The sequence below is a fragment of the Sinocyclocheilus grahami genome, unplaced genomic scaffold, assembly GCF_001515645.1.
Source record: "Sinocyclocheilus grahami isolate Dianchi unplaced genomic scaffold, SAMN03320097.WGS_v1.1 scaffold197.1, whole genome shotgun sequence".
Lineage (NCBI taxonomy): Eukaryota > Metazoa > Chordata > Actinopteri > Cypriniformes > Cyprinidae > Sinocyclocheilus > Sinocyclocheilus grahami.
The window spans coordinates 705,900-726,937 of record NW_015505376.1 but is presented as its reverse complement, the minus strand read 5'-3'; the positions used below and the strand labels follow the sequence as shown (position 1 = coordinate 726,937).

General features: G+C 36.6%; 1 protein-coding gene across 1 annotated transcript in view; it reads left to right on the top strand.

Moving 5' to 3' along the window:
* The window catches only part of cntnap2a (contactin associated protein 2a), a 245,255-nt gene that overhangs the window by 46,955 nt on the left and 177,262 nt on the right, over positions 1 to 21,038 (top strand). The window contains exons 7-8 of the mRNA XM_016285487.1: positions 5,426 to 5,575; positions 16,087 to 16,249. Coding sequence (XP_016140973.1) covers positions 5,426 to 5,575; positions 16,087 to 16,249 — 313 coding nt within the window. The remainder of the gene's footprint in view (positions 1 to 5,425; positions 5,576 to 16,086; positions 16,250 to 21,038) is intronic.

Here is a 21,038-nt window from a genome sequence, read left to right as displayed (position 1 = left end):
ATCAATGTGATATGTGAAGGTGACTGGGAGCAGAGAATATCAGGTTTATCCCGCAGGCTTCTGCTGAAATATCCAATGTTGTTGGTGCAACATCTACACGTTCCTTTATCACCCATTTTATGTCTCTTCTTCAGTTACTTAACAACTTTTTTTCAACTTTTTTATTTTTCCTTTTCATGTTAAGAAAAGAAAAATGCCAGTATGGTGTGTTATTATATAGCGTGAGGGAAATATTTATATAAATGACTTCATAAATAATAATTATTTATCTGATCTCTTGCTCAGTCCGTATGCAGCAATTGAAAGAATTTAATAGTAATGGCTGGAAATATTTCTGTTTCCTCGAGGATGAATGTTTGAAGGCCATCAGGTGGTCGTGTGTATTTTACATCACTCACAAAAGCCTCTGCAAACAATAATGGTGAGTTTGAGCTCCGTCCCCCGGAGCCCACAAGCTGTGCCTCAAGAAATGGACTCTACAACAGGCCAAAGCCAAGACACAAAGCAAACTGTAGCTTTGTGCCAGGTCAGCCTAGAGGTATGAATTAAACAGGATGTGGTCTTAAACACTGCTTAGACAAATATCAGCGGGTTTTCACTCAAAATAGCCTGTGCATTGTCAAAACAGACTATTTGTATACCCAATCTTTTGTGTCCATAAAAGGCTTTTATGGAGTCATAATTATAACTGTCCAGTTATGGAACTTACAAGCAATTATTCTATTCAATTTTACTTTTTCAGTGCTGTTTGAAAGAAATTAATACTTTTATACAGCAATTATGCATTAAATTGATCGAAAGTGACAGTAAAGATTCTATTTCAAATACATGTTGTTCTTTTGATCATTCTATTCATCAAATAATCCTGAAAAAAAAAACTCTGAAAAAACTTTAGGCAGCACAACTGCTTTTAACATCGATAATCATAAGAAATGTTTCTTAAACACCAATTCCGTACATTAGAATGAGTTCCGAAGGATCATGTGACTCTGAATGGTGTGTAATGGATTAATGGCTGCTCAAAAATTTGTCATCACTGAAATAAATAATTTAAAAAATATATATTAAAACAGAAAAGTTATTTTAAATTGTAATAATATTTTACAGTATTACTGTTTTGTACTGTATTTTTTGCCCTTGGTGAACATAAGCAAAAACATTTAAAAAACTTACCAACCCAAAATCAGAACTTTTGAACAGTTGTGTATTTTTGTCTCAAAGCATTTTGAAAGGTTTACAGATCACCTAATTTCTATAACACATCAAATGAAAAGAATAAACTTTCATTAAAGAGCAGTATTACTTGTGCATGCGGAAAAATGTCTTATTTATTAACCATCCACAAAGTAGTTTAACTACGTATTAAATGTGATGAAATTGTGCTGTGTGTAGTGAAGCTAAGTAATTGTCTTTATTTTTGGCACAAACATGCCTCCATAATTTTGGCTCAATATATTGTACCTTATTTACAAGACTCATTGAAAGCACACTTTCTATTGCGATTTTACCAGTACCTCATTTGAATAAGTCCATCAGTGAATCAGACACTATGCAAAATTGGTGCATCACTCATTCTTACTGAACTTCCTCCAACGATTTTGCCTGTGACATTCATAGAAAATCTGAATTGGTCACATAACCAAGACCTCCCTCGGATAAGTCATTAATATTCTTCTGTGGGGTGACCAGAGGAGGCATGATACATATTTCAGCACCTCTCTCTTCATGTTTAAAAAAGGAGCTTCTAAGACAATTTCAGACACTCCGCTATCAAAAACATATTCATGGAAAAGCTGAAGCTTGAAGTTCCTGCTCTCCCAAGAGCACTCTTTCCTGGCAAAGCCTAACATTAATCATGGCTTGGTGTCTGTGAACCTCTGAGTAGTGAGGAAGCGGAAACTTTTCCAGCAATCCTTTTTGATGACATTATTGCATCTGGGGCTTCTTGGCTTGAGTTGCAGAGAGCCGTTTGCAGGCCTTACTCAAATATCAGACTTACCATGATGACAAATAGAGCTGGAGGCTGTGCATCCCTGTAATTGCATCTCTACCTTTGAACCCCATATGAAGATGCACCTGCTTTTTAAAGGGCACCGAGTCCTTCAAATGTCATTCACACTTTAATGGTTTTGTGCGGCTGGAATCCACCAGACATTTATCAAAATCTATTTGGGCGGTGTTGTCTATGAGTGTCTCTTATTCTTTCAGTGGAGTTCAATCATGTTGGAAGAGAGAGACCATGTTGTATGTGTGTGATCCTGAGGAGCTGAAGGTTATCATGGGAAAGCTGATTAAGCAGGTGGAAAGTAATGACTGTAGGTTGATCTGTCAGAGTTCAAGGGACCCACATTGTGTTAATTAATCCGTGACAGTGGGTAGCGACTGCAGGGTCTCTCATGAGGACATGCAGGGGTGCTTCCCTCTCACACTGATGTAGTGTAATTAGGAAAGTTGCAAAAAGGCTGGACATAGTGATGCTGTGGAGATGTACATCAAGACTGTGCCCCCTGATCCACCTTTATGACCTAATTAGAGTGCATTTGAGTGTATTATGTGTGCACTGAGAGAATGTTTATAAAACTTTTTTTTGTGTGTGTGTCTGTGTTTTTCTGGTGGATGGTATTTGGGGCAGGTGATATAAGTCAATTCTTTTAATCACAATATTTACAGGGTTTCTGTGGGGCTTAAAAAGTCTTAATTCACTCTTCCACAAATTAGGGCCTAAAAAGTCTTAAATCAAGCAGAAAGTCTTAAATTCATAGTCATTTCAATAAATGTTGCATGTACTGCAAAAAAAAAAAGTATCTTGTTCAGTATTTTATTTAGTTTTCCAATACCTTAACATCCTGAAAACAAGATACATTTGCTTGAACATTGTCTTGTTTTCTGAGAAATTAATAAAAATGAATGAGTATTTTCAACCTTTAAAGCATTGCTAATACAAAAGCTTTAAATTTAGAGATCATATTGACAGTTTTTGATGATTGTTCATTTAAATTTTAATACATTCTTTGTGAATGTGTATTAAAAAACACACAATTATTATAGACGATTCATAAATTTGATTAATTTTGTTTAATAGTTCTAATCAGTTAACAATTTCGGCATCATTTTTTTGTAAGGCAACCAATGAAACTTCTGTCTTTAGAGATAAGTAACAAAAAATCTGATCAAATTAACTTATGTTTTAATTCATTTACTCTCCAATGGGCAAAACTCAGATGCATAAAAAAAGTATATATTTATTAATATTTCTTTCAAACAAGAGTTTGTGATAGTTTTAATTACTACACAAATGGTAGAGGAGGCAGACAACATACAGGCTCCTCTCATTATTAAACTGATTCATTAGAATGTATAATATATATACTCTAAATTATAATATGAACATATGTTCATATTATCAGCTGCTTCTGTCCAAAATGTGTTCCAAAAACGTGGGACAGAAAAGGGAAAAATGTTTTCATTTATTAGAGTTCTCTTAATTTGGCTTTTTTAGGTCAGATTTCTGTATATTAATCTGCTACTTCTTTTAGCTGATTTTATTATAAATAAATGCATTTATTTCAGATTTGTCACTCGTCAGACTGATTCAGACCAGTAACTTCTGAGTTGGTGAGTCTCTTGAATGATTCAAAAGAACTAGTTCAAATCAGCCATTTGTTTGTGTATCAGACTACGTGCTTATTTGCTTTTTTATGTATTGCAATATATTGTTTAAACTTCAGTTTAAACTAGTTTTAGTTGACCAATTCTAGTCTGTTACTGGCACAAGTTGGTTATTGCTGAAGATAGATGTGTTTGACCATCATGAAACTGGTTATATAAGAACTAAACCATCTTAAAAAGGCTGTTGTTTTTTCCAGGGCATCCTGAAATAATCAGACACAACTCACACTTTAATCTCATCAGCTTTGTACACTCAAATCTCAGACGTCACTGACACTCGTTTGATGTTGTGTTGTCATACCAGGACACTTAACGTAATTTATCTTGTACACAAAAGCCATCTGTTTGTCCAACTGTCCCACAGAGCAGCTCGTGACAGGCATGTCTGCTGCACCGTTCGCTTCATACACCTACGCAAGCACAAAATGTACAGAGTTTGAGGGAAACTGATGGATGACATACTAGTAAATGGCAGAAAGCGCTGTCCCTTCGTATCACCAGCAACTTCTGAGAAACAAATTTATCAGAGGTAATGGCGTGTAAGGTACTTTGGCCTTGTTCGTGCCAAGTGGACTGTGCCTGAGAGTGAGAGCGGTCAAGAAGGAGAGAACAGTTGTTCAGTGCTTTGTGGTGTGTGACAGATAGAGGTAAACTGGCCACTGGGGACGTCCAATGAGCTAATGTCTTTCCACCAGTCATGATTAATGGTGGAAAGGAATTCATTGCTCTAAGCTACCATCAACCTGGTTATTATGTTCGGATGACTTTTGCCCTTCACTATGGCATCAGAGTAAATAATAACTCTCTGATTTATCAATCAGAGCTGTCAAATCAACAGCTGCTGTGGGTTTGTTAACCTGAACCCCTGTCGTCCTGAATCTGCCCTCGGTGTAGACATTTAGACTTGTATTTTTATCATCAGCAGCCTATTGCGGATTGCATTTGAATTCCAGATGTAAAATCCTGTTCAGTATATGTTTGTTTATTTGATAATTAATTGAAAATGCAATTAATGCGTACATTGACTTGAATACACCTCTTTAATTATGTTTTTAATTTAGGATTTTTTCATTGATTGATTGATTGATTGATTGATTGTAGGCAGAAAGTCAAGGTGAGAAAATGTTCCTGATATAATGTTAAAGTAGAAAGCTTCTTTAAAAGATTTTAGCATAGAAAACCTAATTAAGACAGAAATATGTTATTGGTATTTCTTAAAATATAAAGTTTGAGGTTGTTTTTGTCTGAAAGAAGTCTCTGCTCACCAATGCTGCATTTATTTAATCAAAACTACAGTTAAAAACATATTCTGAAATATTATTACAGTTTAATATTTGAAAAACATTTGTGCACTAAATAAAAGTCATTTGGCATGACTACTGTGATAGAAACAAGAGGAAAAAACAACAACAGGAAATGATAACAAGGAGAGAACCCATAATTATTTATCAAGATTAATTACTCTTAAAATATAAGATAATTTAACCTTTTTAGGACAAGTTTAGGTTGCAAAATGTTATGTAGTGTGACTACCCAAAAGAATGTTGGTATGATATGATTTAAGAATTCATGATATTTGTTGAAATATACTTTTTAACTTGAGAAATATGTTTATTCTATGATTTTTCCATAATAATTAAGATCACATGTATTCAAGGTGTAAGGTAAGTACACATTTTTACTTGACAGATTCAGCAGTGAAAAGGTTGCAGCGTTGTTTTGGATGTTAATCAATAGTTTTCCATCTTTTTTATAGGTTCTGGTCTGAATGATGGAGAATGGCATGATGTTCGTTTCCTGGCTAAAGAGAATTTTGCCATGCTGACCATTGATGGGGATGAAGCATCAGCAGTGAGAACCACCTCGCCTGTCCAGATCACAACAGGAAGCACGTACCACTTTGGAGGCAAGTTCAGAAATGTACAGAGCCCAAAACTGAGTACCATGAGAATAGATCCTTAGATCTTCTCACTCTCCCTGGTGCATTGGCCACTGACTTACAAAGGCCTTTGAATTTTGTCTGCTGAGAGACCAGCACTAGAAAGGATTTGAGAACTTTCTTCACTATGCATGCATAAAAACACCCCTTTAAAGAAATCAGGATGGGCATTAATGCTGATATGCTTTTATGTTTTATCTCGCTTAATTGGAAAACGAAATAAAATTAACAAAGGGATGGTCTGCTTAAAAGAAGAAATAATTGGCTGCCCAGATTAGTGTGAACGTCCTCCATTGTCTTTTAACTCTCATGAGGACCGGAGTGTCAAGGCAAAATGTCAGTACAGTTTTGATGTAAAAATGAATAAAACATTTATCACAGATATTACTTATTTAGAATTCACTTAAAACCATAACGACGTCTTCTTGGAAAAACATTGGGCCTCACAATGCGAAGGAGATAAAAGTAAAATGTGAGTTAGAGCATCTAAGCCTGATGGCAAAGCCTTCAAAAAGTTTGTGTTCTTGAGTTGGAAGATAGTGAGAAAATCAATATATTGTATTTGTAGTTTAGTTCAATTTAAAATAACTGTTTTCTATTTTAATATATTTATTCCTTTGATGACAAAGCTGAATTTTTACTCCAGTTTCCCAACAAATCCAAGTCATGGTATGCAACCAACCTGCCAGAAGAAGATGGTCAAACAAATCTTTATAGTTGTTGAAAGCTCAGTTGAAAATCAGTTGTCATGATTTTCCTCAGTCCAAAGACATCAGCTAGATGTATTTGGATCAGAGGTTCTGAAAAGTGCCAAAAACATGTCAGGAGTAATTTTGCCTTCATCAAATTGTCTGAAGAGACAAATAGAACTTGTTCTCCTTCTGAAAGAGTGGGAGGGCGCTGTGACCGTCCGTCCTCGCATTTTGCCATTGGGATTTTTAAAGGGGTCATATGACGTTGCTAAAAAAGAACATTATTTTATGAATTTGGTGTAATGAAATGTGTCTATGCAGTTTAAGGTTCAAAAAACACATTATTTTCCGCATACTGTACATTATTGTTTCTCCTCTATGCCCCGCCTTTCTGAAACGCGTACATTTTTACAAAGCTCATCGTTCTGAAAAGCGAGGTGTGCTCTGATTGTCCAGCTACCTAGTGCGTTGTGATTGGCCGAAATCCTCACACGTGTGACGGAAATGTTCCGCCCCTGTGATGCCGTGTCCCGGCGTGACGAGACAAAACCAATAAAACCCATTATAAACGAGGCATTTGTTGCATCCAGTGGGGACATAATTACTGATCATAATGACTTATACTGTCTTTTTACGCAATGCGTTGCATCGCACTGCGTAAACATAAAACCCTGTCTGCATTTGTGATCGGAAAAACGACAAACAACAAGCGCTACTCTACACTGCTCAAAACTCGCATTTGAATTGTCAGTGGCAAATCCTTTAAATATGAAAACATACTTACAGGCTGTGAGTCAGCATCATAGATTGTATAGGGTCAGCATGTGTGCTGAAGGGGAAACAGGGGAACTGAATTCACCAGAACACCGGCATTGTAGGCTACTCTCCCAGGAAACAGTCCTGGTCCTCCGTAAAATGCGTTGCACACATCTGAATATTTGGTTTGAACTGTTCTGGAACAGCGTTGTAAATACAGCGTAACCACTGATTTCTAGTTGTGTCCTCTTTTGGAAGACCAAACAAAGTAGTTTCTCTTTCACAACGACACACACAGCGTCTGCACGACATGGTGGCGGCAACAATACTACAGCGAGAATCAAAGTTACGCCTTCTTTCTTGCGTATACATTTGGGCGGTGTTGTACAAATCTTTCCACACAGTGACATAGACATGTGGGGGCGTGTTTAAACGAGGCATTTTAGGAGGGCGTGGACGAGTCTTAACTTTTATATATAATATCTCTTTGGGTTTGATACTTTAGTCTTTGCAACTTTAGGGATCTTATCTATTCACGAATAGCTTGTAACACTCCAAAGAAAAAGGAAAACTTGAAATCGCATCATGTGACCCCTTTAAATTTTCGATCCAAAGTTGCATGTGCCGCCCCACACGCATTCATTTTCCCCCTTTGATGGAAACGAACTCACCCCGGTGCCCTCTTCAGCCAGCCATCTGTCCGATCGGACCACAGGCAGGAAGTCAGAGATAAGAGCATGTTCAGCGGCTCAGAGAGGCAAGTATGCAAAGGAAGAGCGGCAGCTGAGATAGACAGCAGTGTCTGGCGCTATCAACCTGCCTGTCTATTGAGGCTGAGGGATAGCATGGCTGATAGCTTTATCAAACTCACACATCTTCAAAAACAGCTAAATGAGGTAGGAACTGCAGTCCCTTCGCTCTGGGTCTGGCACGGCCTGGCAGCACATTTACACTTGACAGCCTCTAAAATGAGATCAAAAAGCTTCACTTCTCCTCACTGCGCTGCTGTTGGTTCACCTGCACACTAACTATAATTATCAATCATACTTCTCCATCCGTCACTGTTATTTTCTAGAGAGATGTGTCTGCACTGTCTGATTTGTTTACTGCTGATTGGATCGTTTTTTGAGCATAGAAAGACCTCCATATGGCAGAATATGAGTATGTCAAAGAACGTTAACATTGGGAATGACTGTAAAACCCAGATTGAAACATATAAGTGAATGTAACTAATGCACAAATTCCTCATTCTTGTGATAAACCGTTTTTTGTCAAACTGTCAAATCATGGGGAGGCATTCTAAAATATAATCATTTAAAGTATTTAATTAGTGATTAAAACTGATATACGAAAATGATTTTCATATGACTTCATTTAAATAAAGGAATATATTATATAGCTATTTATATATCGTTTCTTCATTTGTTTGTTTCCAAAATAAAAGAATAGGCTTTTATATTGTCACTATACTAAAGCCAAAGAAGATTCTTTCAATATATTTTTTACTTTACTTTGTATTAAATTTCATTACATTCTGGCCATTATTAGAGTAATATTAGGTGCGTAAACATTTTTGACTCTATTTCAGTTTAAACAATTTTGTCTTTAGAAATTAACTGTAATCAAATTTGATAAATGTATTAAAATACTGTATTAAACATATTTAATTAATGTCTTAAGTTAATATTTTTAATTTCTCATCCCTAAAACATACATTATGTGTAGTCTTTTTTTCCTAAAATTTTCTATGGATCCTCAAACAATTTGTTTTCCATTAGGGGTTCATGGGCCCATGTTTGAAAATCTTTGGTCTAAGCGATCTGATTTCATATTTAACTCAGTTTTTTTGACACTTAGAGTAGAGTAGCTAATGTTTTTTGCTTTTGCATGCTTTTTAGCAAATTGTTCAAGTAAACAATCAAAATCTGTGATATCCATTTGTGTGTGCATATGGTCTGCACTAATATTAAGCAATATGTTTTATTAAACAAAATATTCAGTTATTAAACTAACCTCTCTGTGGCTTTAATGGGCTTTTCTTTAAATTATTTGTATAGCAGTATAGTTTTGGCAGCTTTGTTGGCTCTCAGAAAAGTCTTGTTGCTCCCTAGCCAGTTCATGAATGGTTATTATAAAGTTTATTCTTTATTTAGATGATTATTATAAAAATAAGTTAATTTTTCAGTTAGAGGACACTTTTATATCTAAGCATTAAATTAGCAAATTACAGTACAGTTTTACTGCAGTGACTGAAACTATTTATCTTGCTCTTGGGCCCTATGGTGTTAGTTTAAAAGCCCCAATATACTCACGGCAAAGTTCTTTTTATTTCTTTGATTAAGGGTTAAGCAAAGTTTGAAATACCTGAGCAGTGGAATACTGTTAGCTAACATCCAACGCTGCTGGGAGCGGCATTTGGATGAATCTGTTAATATGTGCTGCACACGTTCCTCTCAATAATGAAATAAATACACAATTAAAAATTACAGCGGTGAGAAAACAACATTTAAGAAAGCATCTGATCATAGAGATGTGGATATGTTATAACAATGCTGCAGTTTTGCACTCCAGTTAAGTCACATATAGCAGTATAATATAATAGATTGTTATAAATGACAAGTGGCTTTACAGTATTAAACATGAAAAAGTGTCAGTGTTGCTTTAAGTTAGAATTACAACTTCACTTACTACTATAAAGCAGCTGTCCGTGTTTGCATTATTACTCACGTTGGACCTCAACAGACTAAAAAAGAAATGAAACCGGAGAAGATTCCCATGTCAAAGAAGGCGGAGCCACATAGCCACATCTACCTATTACATAATCACCACAGACCAATGGAAGTTTAAAGGTGTTTACCAGCCAGAAAGTTTGCTCTGGCAAGATGTTTTAAATGCCCAAAACTATTATCTCTATTTTGCCTTAATTTGGTTCAAAACGACATCACAGCATGTTCATTCTTTGATTCTGCTTGATGTCTATATCAGGGCCTTAGGATTTCCCCTTCTTGCCAAATGCATATAAATACAGATCTTTAAAAGAATGGTTCACCAAAAAAATGAAAATTTGCTGAAAATTTACTCACCCTCATGCCATCCAATATGTAGATGAGTTTGTTTCTTCTTTAAAAAACATTTGGAGAAATCACATCACATCACTTGATCACCAATGGATCCTCTGCAGTAAATGGGTGCCGTCAGAATGAGAGTCCAAACAGCTAATGAAAACATTACAATAATCCACAAGACTCCAGTTTGTCAATTAACATCTTGTGAAGTGAAAATCTGGTTGTTTGTAGTAAACAGACATTTTTTTTACTTAAAAGCATTGGCCTCATGCACATTGTGTTTTCACAACTCCTGGCATTTCCCTGCCTTCCTGAGGTTAGACATGCTGTTGAAAAAAAGAAAGGAAAAAAAAAAACAACAACAAAAAAAACATAACCGTTTTATTTAACCATAACAACACTGAACTGTGAAATAATTAAAATTGATCGTGCTATATGAATAAATTGCCTTGCCTCAAAATTTATGCTTGAGGTAAAAATCCCCATTGTTATGGAGCAAAAAAAGTCTAGAGCACCAAAAATGAAAATACTTCAATCACCCCAATGTTATTGTTTATTTTATATCAGTGGGGTCCGATTTGTGTTTACATTAGAAAGAAAATAATTTAATTTTTTGGGTGAACAATCCCTTTTGCTCTGCTAACTGCCTATATTTACATGCTTTTAAATTACATCGAAACAAAACCTTTTTGCACATATTGTTTCAATATGCTTCACCATACATTTTTAATGAAAATAAATATATTTTTGTGACAATATTTAAAAAAAGTCTCTAATGAAACCTCTTCAGTGAATACTGCAACATATCCCATTAATAATTTAAAAAGTGTTGCCTCTTCCTTATGTTACAAAGAGCCCAAGATGCTCATCTTGGACTTTTGCGAACAAAACATAATTAGCTTTAGCACATGTTTGATCGCTTAAGCCCTAATGGGATATACTAGCAAACAAAAAAAATCCCATCAGTCTCCGATGTCTCCAAAATAGCTCTCATATGTATTTAGCTGTCTGCAGAGGAACAGCGAGAATAGCTCTTTGTTTTTCCAAGAAAGGGACTGCTTGTCTCCCGACATTCTCTCTGGTTAGATGTAGTCTCCCAAACCCATTTTACAGAGGATGGTTCTGCACATTTGTGGCAGACCTCACCGAATTAATGACTGTCTGATGGGAGATGGCAGTAGATTGGATTTTGTAATAAAGCATTAAACATAGAAGGGCCGTAGAGTTCTTGTGCTGCAGATTAGGACTTTAAAATACCCATCAACCTGTAGGAGGTCAGCTTTTGTTTTGATGACTTTCTAATAGAGTGAAATAAAGAAAAGGGACTCTCAAATGATTTTCTGAAACAGTAAATGGCATGTAGTGGAGCTTTTATTTGGTACAGTACTGCTGACTTTTTGGCTATTATTTTTAATACACTCAAAAACAGTCTGTTTTTTTTTTCTTTCTAAGATTTATGCATTTTAGCATTATAAAAAATATATCAAAATGAACTGAATCCAAACTTTTGTTTGCTTGCCCTTTTTATATAATTTTCTCAGTCCTTCTGAGACTTCATCTGCGTCACTTTAAGGCAGACAGATTTCCACAAACAAAACCCCCGGATCATGACCAAATCGTTAAGTATGAGCAGGTCAGCAACGTGATCCGAACCTGTCTCGAGCTATCACAGACGCGACAATATTTTCAAACCTGTTTGATATTATCGCCACGTGATCTCGTAATGTGAGCGACACAATAACAAAGTGGAACTAATCTAACCAATCACAGTGCAGATGGTATAAACACTCTTATCATGCATCTTTATGAACAGACACAAAAAGCCACAAATTAATCAAATCAACTAACTAGAAGTAATTTTAACAAACGCATAGATTGTGTATATAATACCATGTTTAATTTTACTGTTTAATTACCTCCAACTCTTTTTGCAGTACTAACAGTCCTTGTTGTCCACGTCTTCCAAGCCATTGTTTCTGCCATATTCTCTTTTGTCGTGGTTTCTTCTTTCTTTCGGATAAAATAACTGCATAGACCAATTGAAGGGCCAGCTGATCATCCATACTTGAAGATATGGCCTATAATCGCTGTAATTTCTCTTGAGTCTCCGATGTCTCCAAAAGAGCTCTCATATGTATTTAGCTGTCTGCAGTGGAACAGCGAGAATAGCTCTTTGTTTTTTCAAGAAAGGGACTGCTTGTCTCCCGACATTCTCTCTGGTTAGATGTAGTCTCCCAAACCCATTTTACAGAGGATGGTTCTGCACATTTGTGGCAGACCTCACCGAATTAATGACTGTCTGATGGGAGATGGCAGTAGATTGGATTTTGTAATAAAGCATTAAACATAGAAGGGCCGTAGAGTTCTTGTGCTGCAGATTAGGACTTTAAAATACCCATCAACCTGTAGGAGGTCAGCTTTTGTTTTGATGACTTTCTAATAGAGTGAAATAAAGAAAAGGGACTCTCAAATGATTTTCTGAAACAGTAAATGGCATGTAGTGGAGCTTTTATTTGGTACAGTACTGCTGACTTTTTGGCTATTATCTTTAATACACTCAAAAACAGTCTGTTTTTTTTTTCTTTCTAAGATTTATGCATTTTAGCATTATAAAAAATATATCAAAATGAACTGAATCCAAACTTTTGTTTGCTTGCCCTTTTTATATAATTTTCTCAGTCCTTCTGAGACTTCATCTGCGTCACTTTAAGGCAGACAGATTTCCACAAACAAAACCCCCGGATCATGACCAAATCGTTAAGTATGAGCAGGTCAGCAACGTGATCCGAACCTGTCTCGAGCTATCACAGACGCGACAATATTTTCAAACCTGTTTGATATTATCGCCACGAGATCTCGTAATGTGAGCGACACAATAACAAAGTGGAACTAATCTAACCAATCACAGTGCAGATGGTATAAACACTCTTATCATGCATCTTTATGAACAGACACAAAAAGCCACAAATTAATCAAATCAACTAACTAGAAGTAATTTTAACAAACGCATAGATTGTGTATATAATACCATGTTTAATTTTACTGTTTAATTACCTCCAACTCTTTTTGCAGTACTAACAGTCCTTGTTGTCCACGTCTTCCAAGCCATTGTTTCTGCCATATTCTCTTTTGTCGTGGTTTCTTCTTTCTTTCGGATAAAATAACTGCATAGACCAATTGAAGGGCCAGCTGATCATCCATACTTGAAGATATGGCCTATAATCGCTGTAATTTCTCTTGAGAATTTATGTGAGAAAACGTATTTTCGCTGATGGTTGGGAACGCCTCCTCAGTGAATGTTTTGTAGTGTGTGCACCTCGTTAGTGTTGTGTTGTGTAGTATGCGCATGGCACAGCTATGACAAGACGACGACAGATGAGAACAAATCTTGTTGCGTAGTGTGAGCAACACAGTGATTCGGCTAGTCTTTCAATCCTGTAGTGTGAGCCCGGCTTTAGGAAAAATGGTTGTTTTACTCACAATTTGATTGCACATTTCATAATATCTCCTGTCAATTATTGTTGGATACACTTTTATATCATTATGAACTTGCCAATGCAGAATAAACAAAAATAGTTAACATTTGCACCAGGTTTATTGATGAGAATAAAAGTTTACAACAAGGGCTTCCCACAGGAATCTTCCATATTCCATTTGCCGTTCATGAATAATACATTAAGCCCATAGACGCTCATTAATCTTACAGTAGTTATTCTCCAATCCCTGCAAAATCATCAGCAGCACGTAAACACAGTCATGCGGAAGCTACTCAGAAACCCAGTCAGGAGTGTGAGTTGTGGGCCTCAGCCGTAATTTAGAGTGTTATCTTGTCAGAAAAGTGTCTCTCCTCAATTAATTACGACAGCAGAATGGGACAAAAGCAGTCACCGGGAAGTCGCAACCGAGCGTGGGTGACAAAAACCTGCCTTTTCCCACGTCCCTTGTTGATCACAGATCCTGGCGGCTTTCCAGATCCCCACAAATCCTGGCGATCATTGAGATGCCACCGCAGCCCTGCCTTAATTTGTCAGCAGATGCGCATTTTTTCTTGTTTTCCTCTGTGGTGAGACGCATTTCCCTCAGCGTGTCTTCCAATAGCCCACCTTCCTCATCCTCCTCTGTTGACTGCTCAGGCATATAGACTCCTGGACAGGTGCAGGAAGCAGACAAGACAGATGGCCCAGCAAACTTGAGGAACTTTTGTTTTTTCTCTCTCTTATTTTATTTTTTAAGCGAGCTCCTTGCAAACACTGATGCTTCCAGATGCTCTCATTTGTAGATTAATGTCAGGGGGCTGCAAGGTGAATCTCAATAGACCTTCCTGTGATCAGCATCATGGAAAGCTTTGTTTACCTCTAATGCAAGCGTAACCAACCCAGAGGATTCTCCAGATCATTGGGGTCTAAGTTCCGCATGTTCTCCCAGGAATATCAGCGGTCCATGTGAAGAAATCCATCTAATCTGGGTTTGTTCGGTATTTTTAGGTGTTTTTATCTCATTAGTAGCATCAAAGTTAGCTGATTGTTTGCGATGTGCTTGACCTTTTTTGGTGTCAAAACTATCACTTAGTTAATGAGGTTAGGTTGATAGGTTTTTCTCCAGTCAATGGTCCTTACGTTCAGATTTCACACATATGACATTAGATCACACTCAGTGACTTTATTTTTGTGTTTAATTTAGTTTGACCTTTTTTTTATCCAAAGCGATGCAGTACACAAATCTCAATCCTACTGTATGAGGTTAAGTGTCTCACTCATAGTGGTTATTTCAGGAGCTCTCCAGCACAGGTCAGTTGTAATTAAAGCATTATTCAGACAGGATTATTTTTAGAAATTATGTTGAGTTGCGGTTAATATCAGAGGTCATTATATAACATACGTTGATTACTATAACATATGTTGATTACTGGCCACAGTTAGAGAGATTTTAGTATATCAAAATCGGTCAATATTGAATATACACAGGCCCTCATTATAAGCTCATGTTTCTATTTTAGTATTTTAATTTTAATTTTATTTTATAATTAAAAATGTGTCTTCAAAATATGACAATGTATTTTTTAAATAATTATAACTGTATTTAATTAAAAAAATTGTTAAATAAAGTTGAAAGAAAAGAATGTGGAAGAAATCAATGCTATTACTTTATAAAGATGCATTAAATTGATCAAAAATGTTAGTAAAAACATCTAACATATTAAGATTACTATTTCAAATAAATGTTGCTTTTTGAAGGATCGTAAAAAATATTAAGCACCAAATCTGCATGTTAGAAAGATTTCTGAAGGATCATATGTCACTTCAGCATTGTCATCATAGGAATAAATTATATTTTAAAAACTTGAAAAGTTTTTTTAAATAGCATTGAAAATGAATTATTAATTAATATTTTACAATATAATGTTTTTACTGTTTTTAATCAAATAAATTGGTAAGCCTTGCTAAGCATAAGAGACTTCTTTCAAAAACATTTAAAAATCTTACAGAGGCCAAATCTTACAGAATGCTTGTTTTCTTGTGCTTTTTCACACAAAAATTTAAATTCTGTCATTAATTACTTACCCTCATGTCGTTCCAAATCCGTAAGACCTTCGTTCATCTTCAGAACACAAATTAAGATATTTTGATGAAATCCGAGAGCTTTCTGACCCTGCATAGATAGCAATGCAACTGACACGTTCAAGGCCCAGAAAGGTAGTAAGGACATCATTAAAATAGTCCATGTTACATCAGTGGTTCTACCGTAATATTATGAAGCTTGTTGAATAAAGTAGGGTTTTTTTCCACACAAAAAAAAGTATTCTCAGCTTCATAAAATTAGGGTGAGTAATTAATAACAGAATGTTTCATTTTTAGGTGAACTATCCCTTTAAGCTTTAATAATCAACTACTATGTCATTATGGTCATAACATACAGTATCTCTTTTTGGCACATAACATCTTTGCTGTGTGTTTTGTTTGTTTAGGTTATTTTTTAAGAACTAGAGCATCTCCCATCCAGCGCTCGTTCCAGGGCTGCATGCAGCTCATTCAGGTGGACGATCAGCTGGCTGACCTCACCGCAGTGGAGCAGGGAAGGATGGGAGCCTTCGAGAACGTCAGCTTGGACATGTGTGCCATCATTGACAGGTCAGAGCCAACCCTTCTTCCCTTGCCCTGCCTTTCAACAAACACTGGCTGAGACAGTGATTATCAGGTGCAGCAGACTGAGACTGTGGCTTTATCCCCACCGGCAGCATCTGCCCTGGGGGCAGGATCCATCGTGCTCTGCCTGCTCTCCCTGGAGTTGACCTTCTTCATTCCTCGACTTTAATGGCAGATGAGGAGTTTAATCAGAGAGCAGATGCTGTGCGAGAACAGGAGACCGGCTCTTGGTTGTTATCTTTAGATTGATTTTACATACTTTCACTCTCCAAGGCTTAGCGTTTTTGTTTGTTGTCACGTTGTTGTGGATACAGCAGAGGCAAATGCCATTAATGGAGATTTATTGATATGAAACAAAACACATACCTTTTTGTAATCTGAAGAACCTTATTTCGCCACAAAGAACCTTTTGTGAAACAGAAAGGTTCTTCAGATGTTAAAGGTTCTTTATGGAACCATTTAGACAAAAAGGTTCTTCTATGGCATCGTGAAGCACCTTTATTTTTAAGAGTGTAGTATGTAGTAGGGAAGTAGGCATATTCGGATACTGGGCTAATAACAAAAAGCTTGAACAGATCTTCAAAACAAAATCTGTATAAAGACTTCAAAATATAAAACATATGAACATAAAACCAACCAAATCCCATTACGATGTGCACAACACAACCAAATGAGCAAAGTAAATTAAACTTGAAAAGCAATGTTTTTGAAAACACTGCATTTCAAGATAGACATATTGCCTGCCACATTTTTATCTTTAATGTTTTCATGAAATAATGTCTCATTGCCCAGGCAGGAGGATTCCCAAGCAGATGTGAGGGCTAATGTATTCATCCATTGTGCAAGAAAACAGTAATTTGCCTTCAAATTACAGACAATTAAGGGTCAAGCGGCCTGTTTTTAATCACGACTAATCAGATTTGTCTTTATAGTATTTAAAATCAACCTGACCCTTCAAATAGTTAAACTAAATCATCTGTCCATTGATGATATCATTTTGTTTTTGTTGTTGTTGTTGTTGTTTTCATGAGCATCATTTCTCAGCTGGGGGCAGATCTGATGTTGGCGTGGTAATTTTTCATGTATCTTGTTTGATGGTAATTCAATTCTATTGAGATGAAGGAAGCATATCTGGAGACTTCCCTAGGAAAAACATCCATTACTGCAATACAGTCTCATTGTGGGATGTATTCACACAGTTTCGCAAATTTTATATGCGTAAGTTTTAAAGCAAAAAAAAATATTTTATTAACTAATTAACCTTGATTTAACCAGGTTCTCTGTCGGCAGCACTGTTTTTAAATTAAATGTCATTCTATTTAGCAGAAACACACCTTTCAGTGTAAACTAGTCTCATTATATAGGGTTAATAGGTTATGCCTTTTGCCACAATTAACACGTCAAACTGCGAAAAGCAGGCAGTAAATGGAATAAAAAACACAACATCTAGAGTCATATTTACAGTGGCCGAGAGATCTCAGTGTGCTGCAATTTAAAGGGTTAGTTCACCCAAAAATTTAAATTAGGCTGTGTTTTATTCACCCCCAAGGCATCCTAGGTGTATATGACTTTCTTCTTTCAGACAAATCCAGTCGGAGTTATATAAAAAATTGTCTTTGATCTTTCAAGCTGTTTAATGCCACTCATTGCTTCAGTCCAAAAGAACTTAAATAAAAATCGCCAATCCATAAAAAAAAGTGTCTCACACGGCTCCAGGGGATGAACAAAGGCCTTCTGTAGCGAATTAATGCGTTTTTGTAAGAAAAATATCCATATTCAAAACTTAATAATCACTTTAATGTAGCTTGCGCCAACAGTTGGACACAGAAGCAGTTCCGGGAGCATGACGTATGAGGAAGCATTACTTACTTTAGCAAAGGAAAACCAGTCTCCTCTTGGCTTATATCGAAATCCACTGACATTCTTCTCTACAAATCCTTGTTTTGTACTTCTAATTCTTGACCGTTGATTTGATCTCTCCGCTGCGTTTCCGCATGCGTCACTTCTGAGCGGCGCATGCGCAAAGCTGACCTCATACGTCATTCCCCCGGAACTGCTTCTGTTTACAACAGTGAGCGCAAGCTAGATTTAAGTGATTATTACGTTTTGAATATGGATATTTTTCTTACAAAAACGCAGCGATTCACTACAGAAGGCCTTTGTTCACCCCCCGGAGCCGTTTTTTATGGTTGGGCGATTTTTATTTAAGTTATTTTGGACTGAAGCAATGCAACACCCGCTGAGTGGCATTAAACAGCTTGGAAGATCAAAGACAATTTTTTATAGAATTCCGACTGGATTCGTCTGAAAGAAGAAAGTCATATACACCTAGAATGCCTCGGGGGTGAGTAAAACACAGCCTAATTTTCATTTTTGGGTGAACTAAGCCTTTAAGAAAACACATGCCAATAGAAAAAAGCTCCAGTAAATTAATAAAACATCTTCATCACTTTGACAGCACGTGTTGTAAATACTACTGCACTACTGTGTGTGTGTGTGTGCACTTGGATGGGTTAAAAGTAGAGCACAAATTCTGAGTATGGGTCACCATACTTGGCCACACGTCACTTCACTTGAAAAATACTCACAACACAACCAAATGCAAAAACATGCTGCAGAAACAGGAAAGCACTGCAAGTAGCACAAACCACAACGGAACAATTACGAAAATTAACCATGATTTGACTCCAAATAAAATAAATAAATAAATTTTAAAAACACCACAGTTTTACTACAGATATCATGGTTAAACTATAGTAAGTGTAGTAAAACCATGGTTAATTTGTGTTAGGGAAGTTGTAGAAGTTAGTCAGCTTACATAACATTTCACAGTTACAGTAATTGTTTATTTTTTATTTAGGCTAATAATATTCAAAATTCATTCAGGAATCATACGATCAGGGTGTTAAATAAAAAAAAATCTCACCTTTCAGAGTAGACATTGAGAAGCATGTCCGTTTGTCACTTGTTGCGGTTCCCTTAAACATTTGGCTATGTGGTCTGTGAGTATTGACTGCGGGTTCCTGTATTTTGTCGCGTTGTGAGTATTTGCAGCACGTGTGTTGTCAAACTGATGGAGATGTTTTCTTAATTTGCAGGTGTTTATTTCTATTTGCATGTGTTTTTTCATTTGCAGCGCGTTGAGCTGTCTCGGCCACCGTACATAAAAAAAATTTTTTTTAAAGTTGAACTGTTAATTTGGATGATGTGCTGCGAAAGATGCAGTGGTCAAAAACATCTGTCTACTGCATATATATATATTCTGTATGGATCACATTCTCTATGAATCTAGTTCACACAAAATTGCTAGCTCAAAATATCAGCGTTTTCAGAGTTTGAAATTGCCTATTGTGCTTAGAAAATCTCAGGTTAAACAGCACTTGACTTGACATTAACGGCCTCCTACGTTAAGTGCAAAGAATAGCTAATTGATAAATAACTATTTGCTTTCTTTGTGTTCTTTTGCTCATTTATACATTTATGTTTGCAGCTCATTTACGTCGCTCCTCACTGATAAAGACCCTCATATTGAGGCATTGTTTATATTCCATTAGATTTCTTACAGCTCAGTTCGAAGCTTAAGCTCCACTTTAATTGTGTGTAAAGATGCATTGTTCTTTAATGCATCTCATTAGCCTTATACCTCAGGGCTGAGTACATTCTCAACATGATTTAAAGACAAGCTCAGTTCATTCTGCATGTCTTTCTGCCATTTTAAATTCATATCCCTCTCACTGACAATATTTCGATGATGTTTCAGATGAACTTCCTGTTTATTTATGTTTTTGAGGTTACGGTTTATACTGCAATACAGTTAGTTGTAAGTCCCCAGAGGAAAATCTTTTCCTTTATTAGATCAGGCTAGATACCGAATCGCTCCCTCCGAACAGAGTGAACTGTCATAATAGAGGAGGCAAGAGACTGTTGAACGCTCTCCCTGTGTGTTTTTCCGTCAGCGTAATGATGCTTCTCTGGCAAAGCTCCATAGTGACAGCACAGTGAGGAGCAAACTCATTATATGGGATCGGAAGGGGGGCTACCGCTCGCCACGCCATTGATTTTATGTTCGCTTTCATCAGGCCAGGTGATGCACTATCAATCTCCTTTACCAAACGTGTCCCTGTGTTTGACATGTAAAAGAATATTCCATGTCCTCCCACCAGGAAGACACTAAAACACACGACCTTGCAGTTAGATACAGCTCAAATCACATCCTCTCCTTCTACGGGAGATTTTTTTTCTCTCTCTTTTTCTCACCCCTGCAGTATTTCACACACATCAGTTTCCCTCACATCAAGCTATTTCACACATAAGCTGTTCTGCCGAACTTCTGGAGGCCTTCTTAGAATGTGACTCATCCTAAATAGCTGTGCAAAACGTTTGACGTAATGGCGTGTCGAGTGGGGGGTGAGACGGGACGAGAGGGGCTACCGGCTAATCTGTGCCCATCTCTGAGGAGATGCAGATTGGTGTCTCACCCCAACAAGTCTAATCTGACAGAGGCATTTAAAGTCACGTGCTTTCTCTGTTCATAATGGTTGCATTAGAAAACTGTCACTTTCCATTACAAAAGCACAGCTAGGGATGTAAACAGCCAGAGCAGGGAAAAACGATTCGCTGGTCTCCAGGTTTGGGGAAGCTGCTTTGAAACTGTAATTTGTTAAGGTAGTTGAACAGTAGTCAAGATACTCTTTTGCAAAAGTCAAGAAACTCTTTTGAAAAGTAGCTACATTTAAGCTACTTGAGAGTGCAGCTAAGTAACTATCTGGTAATG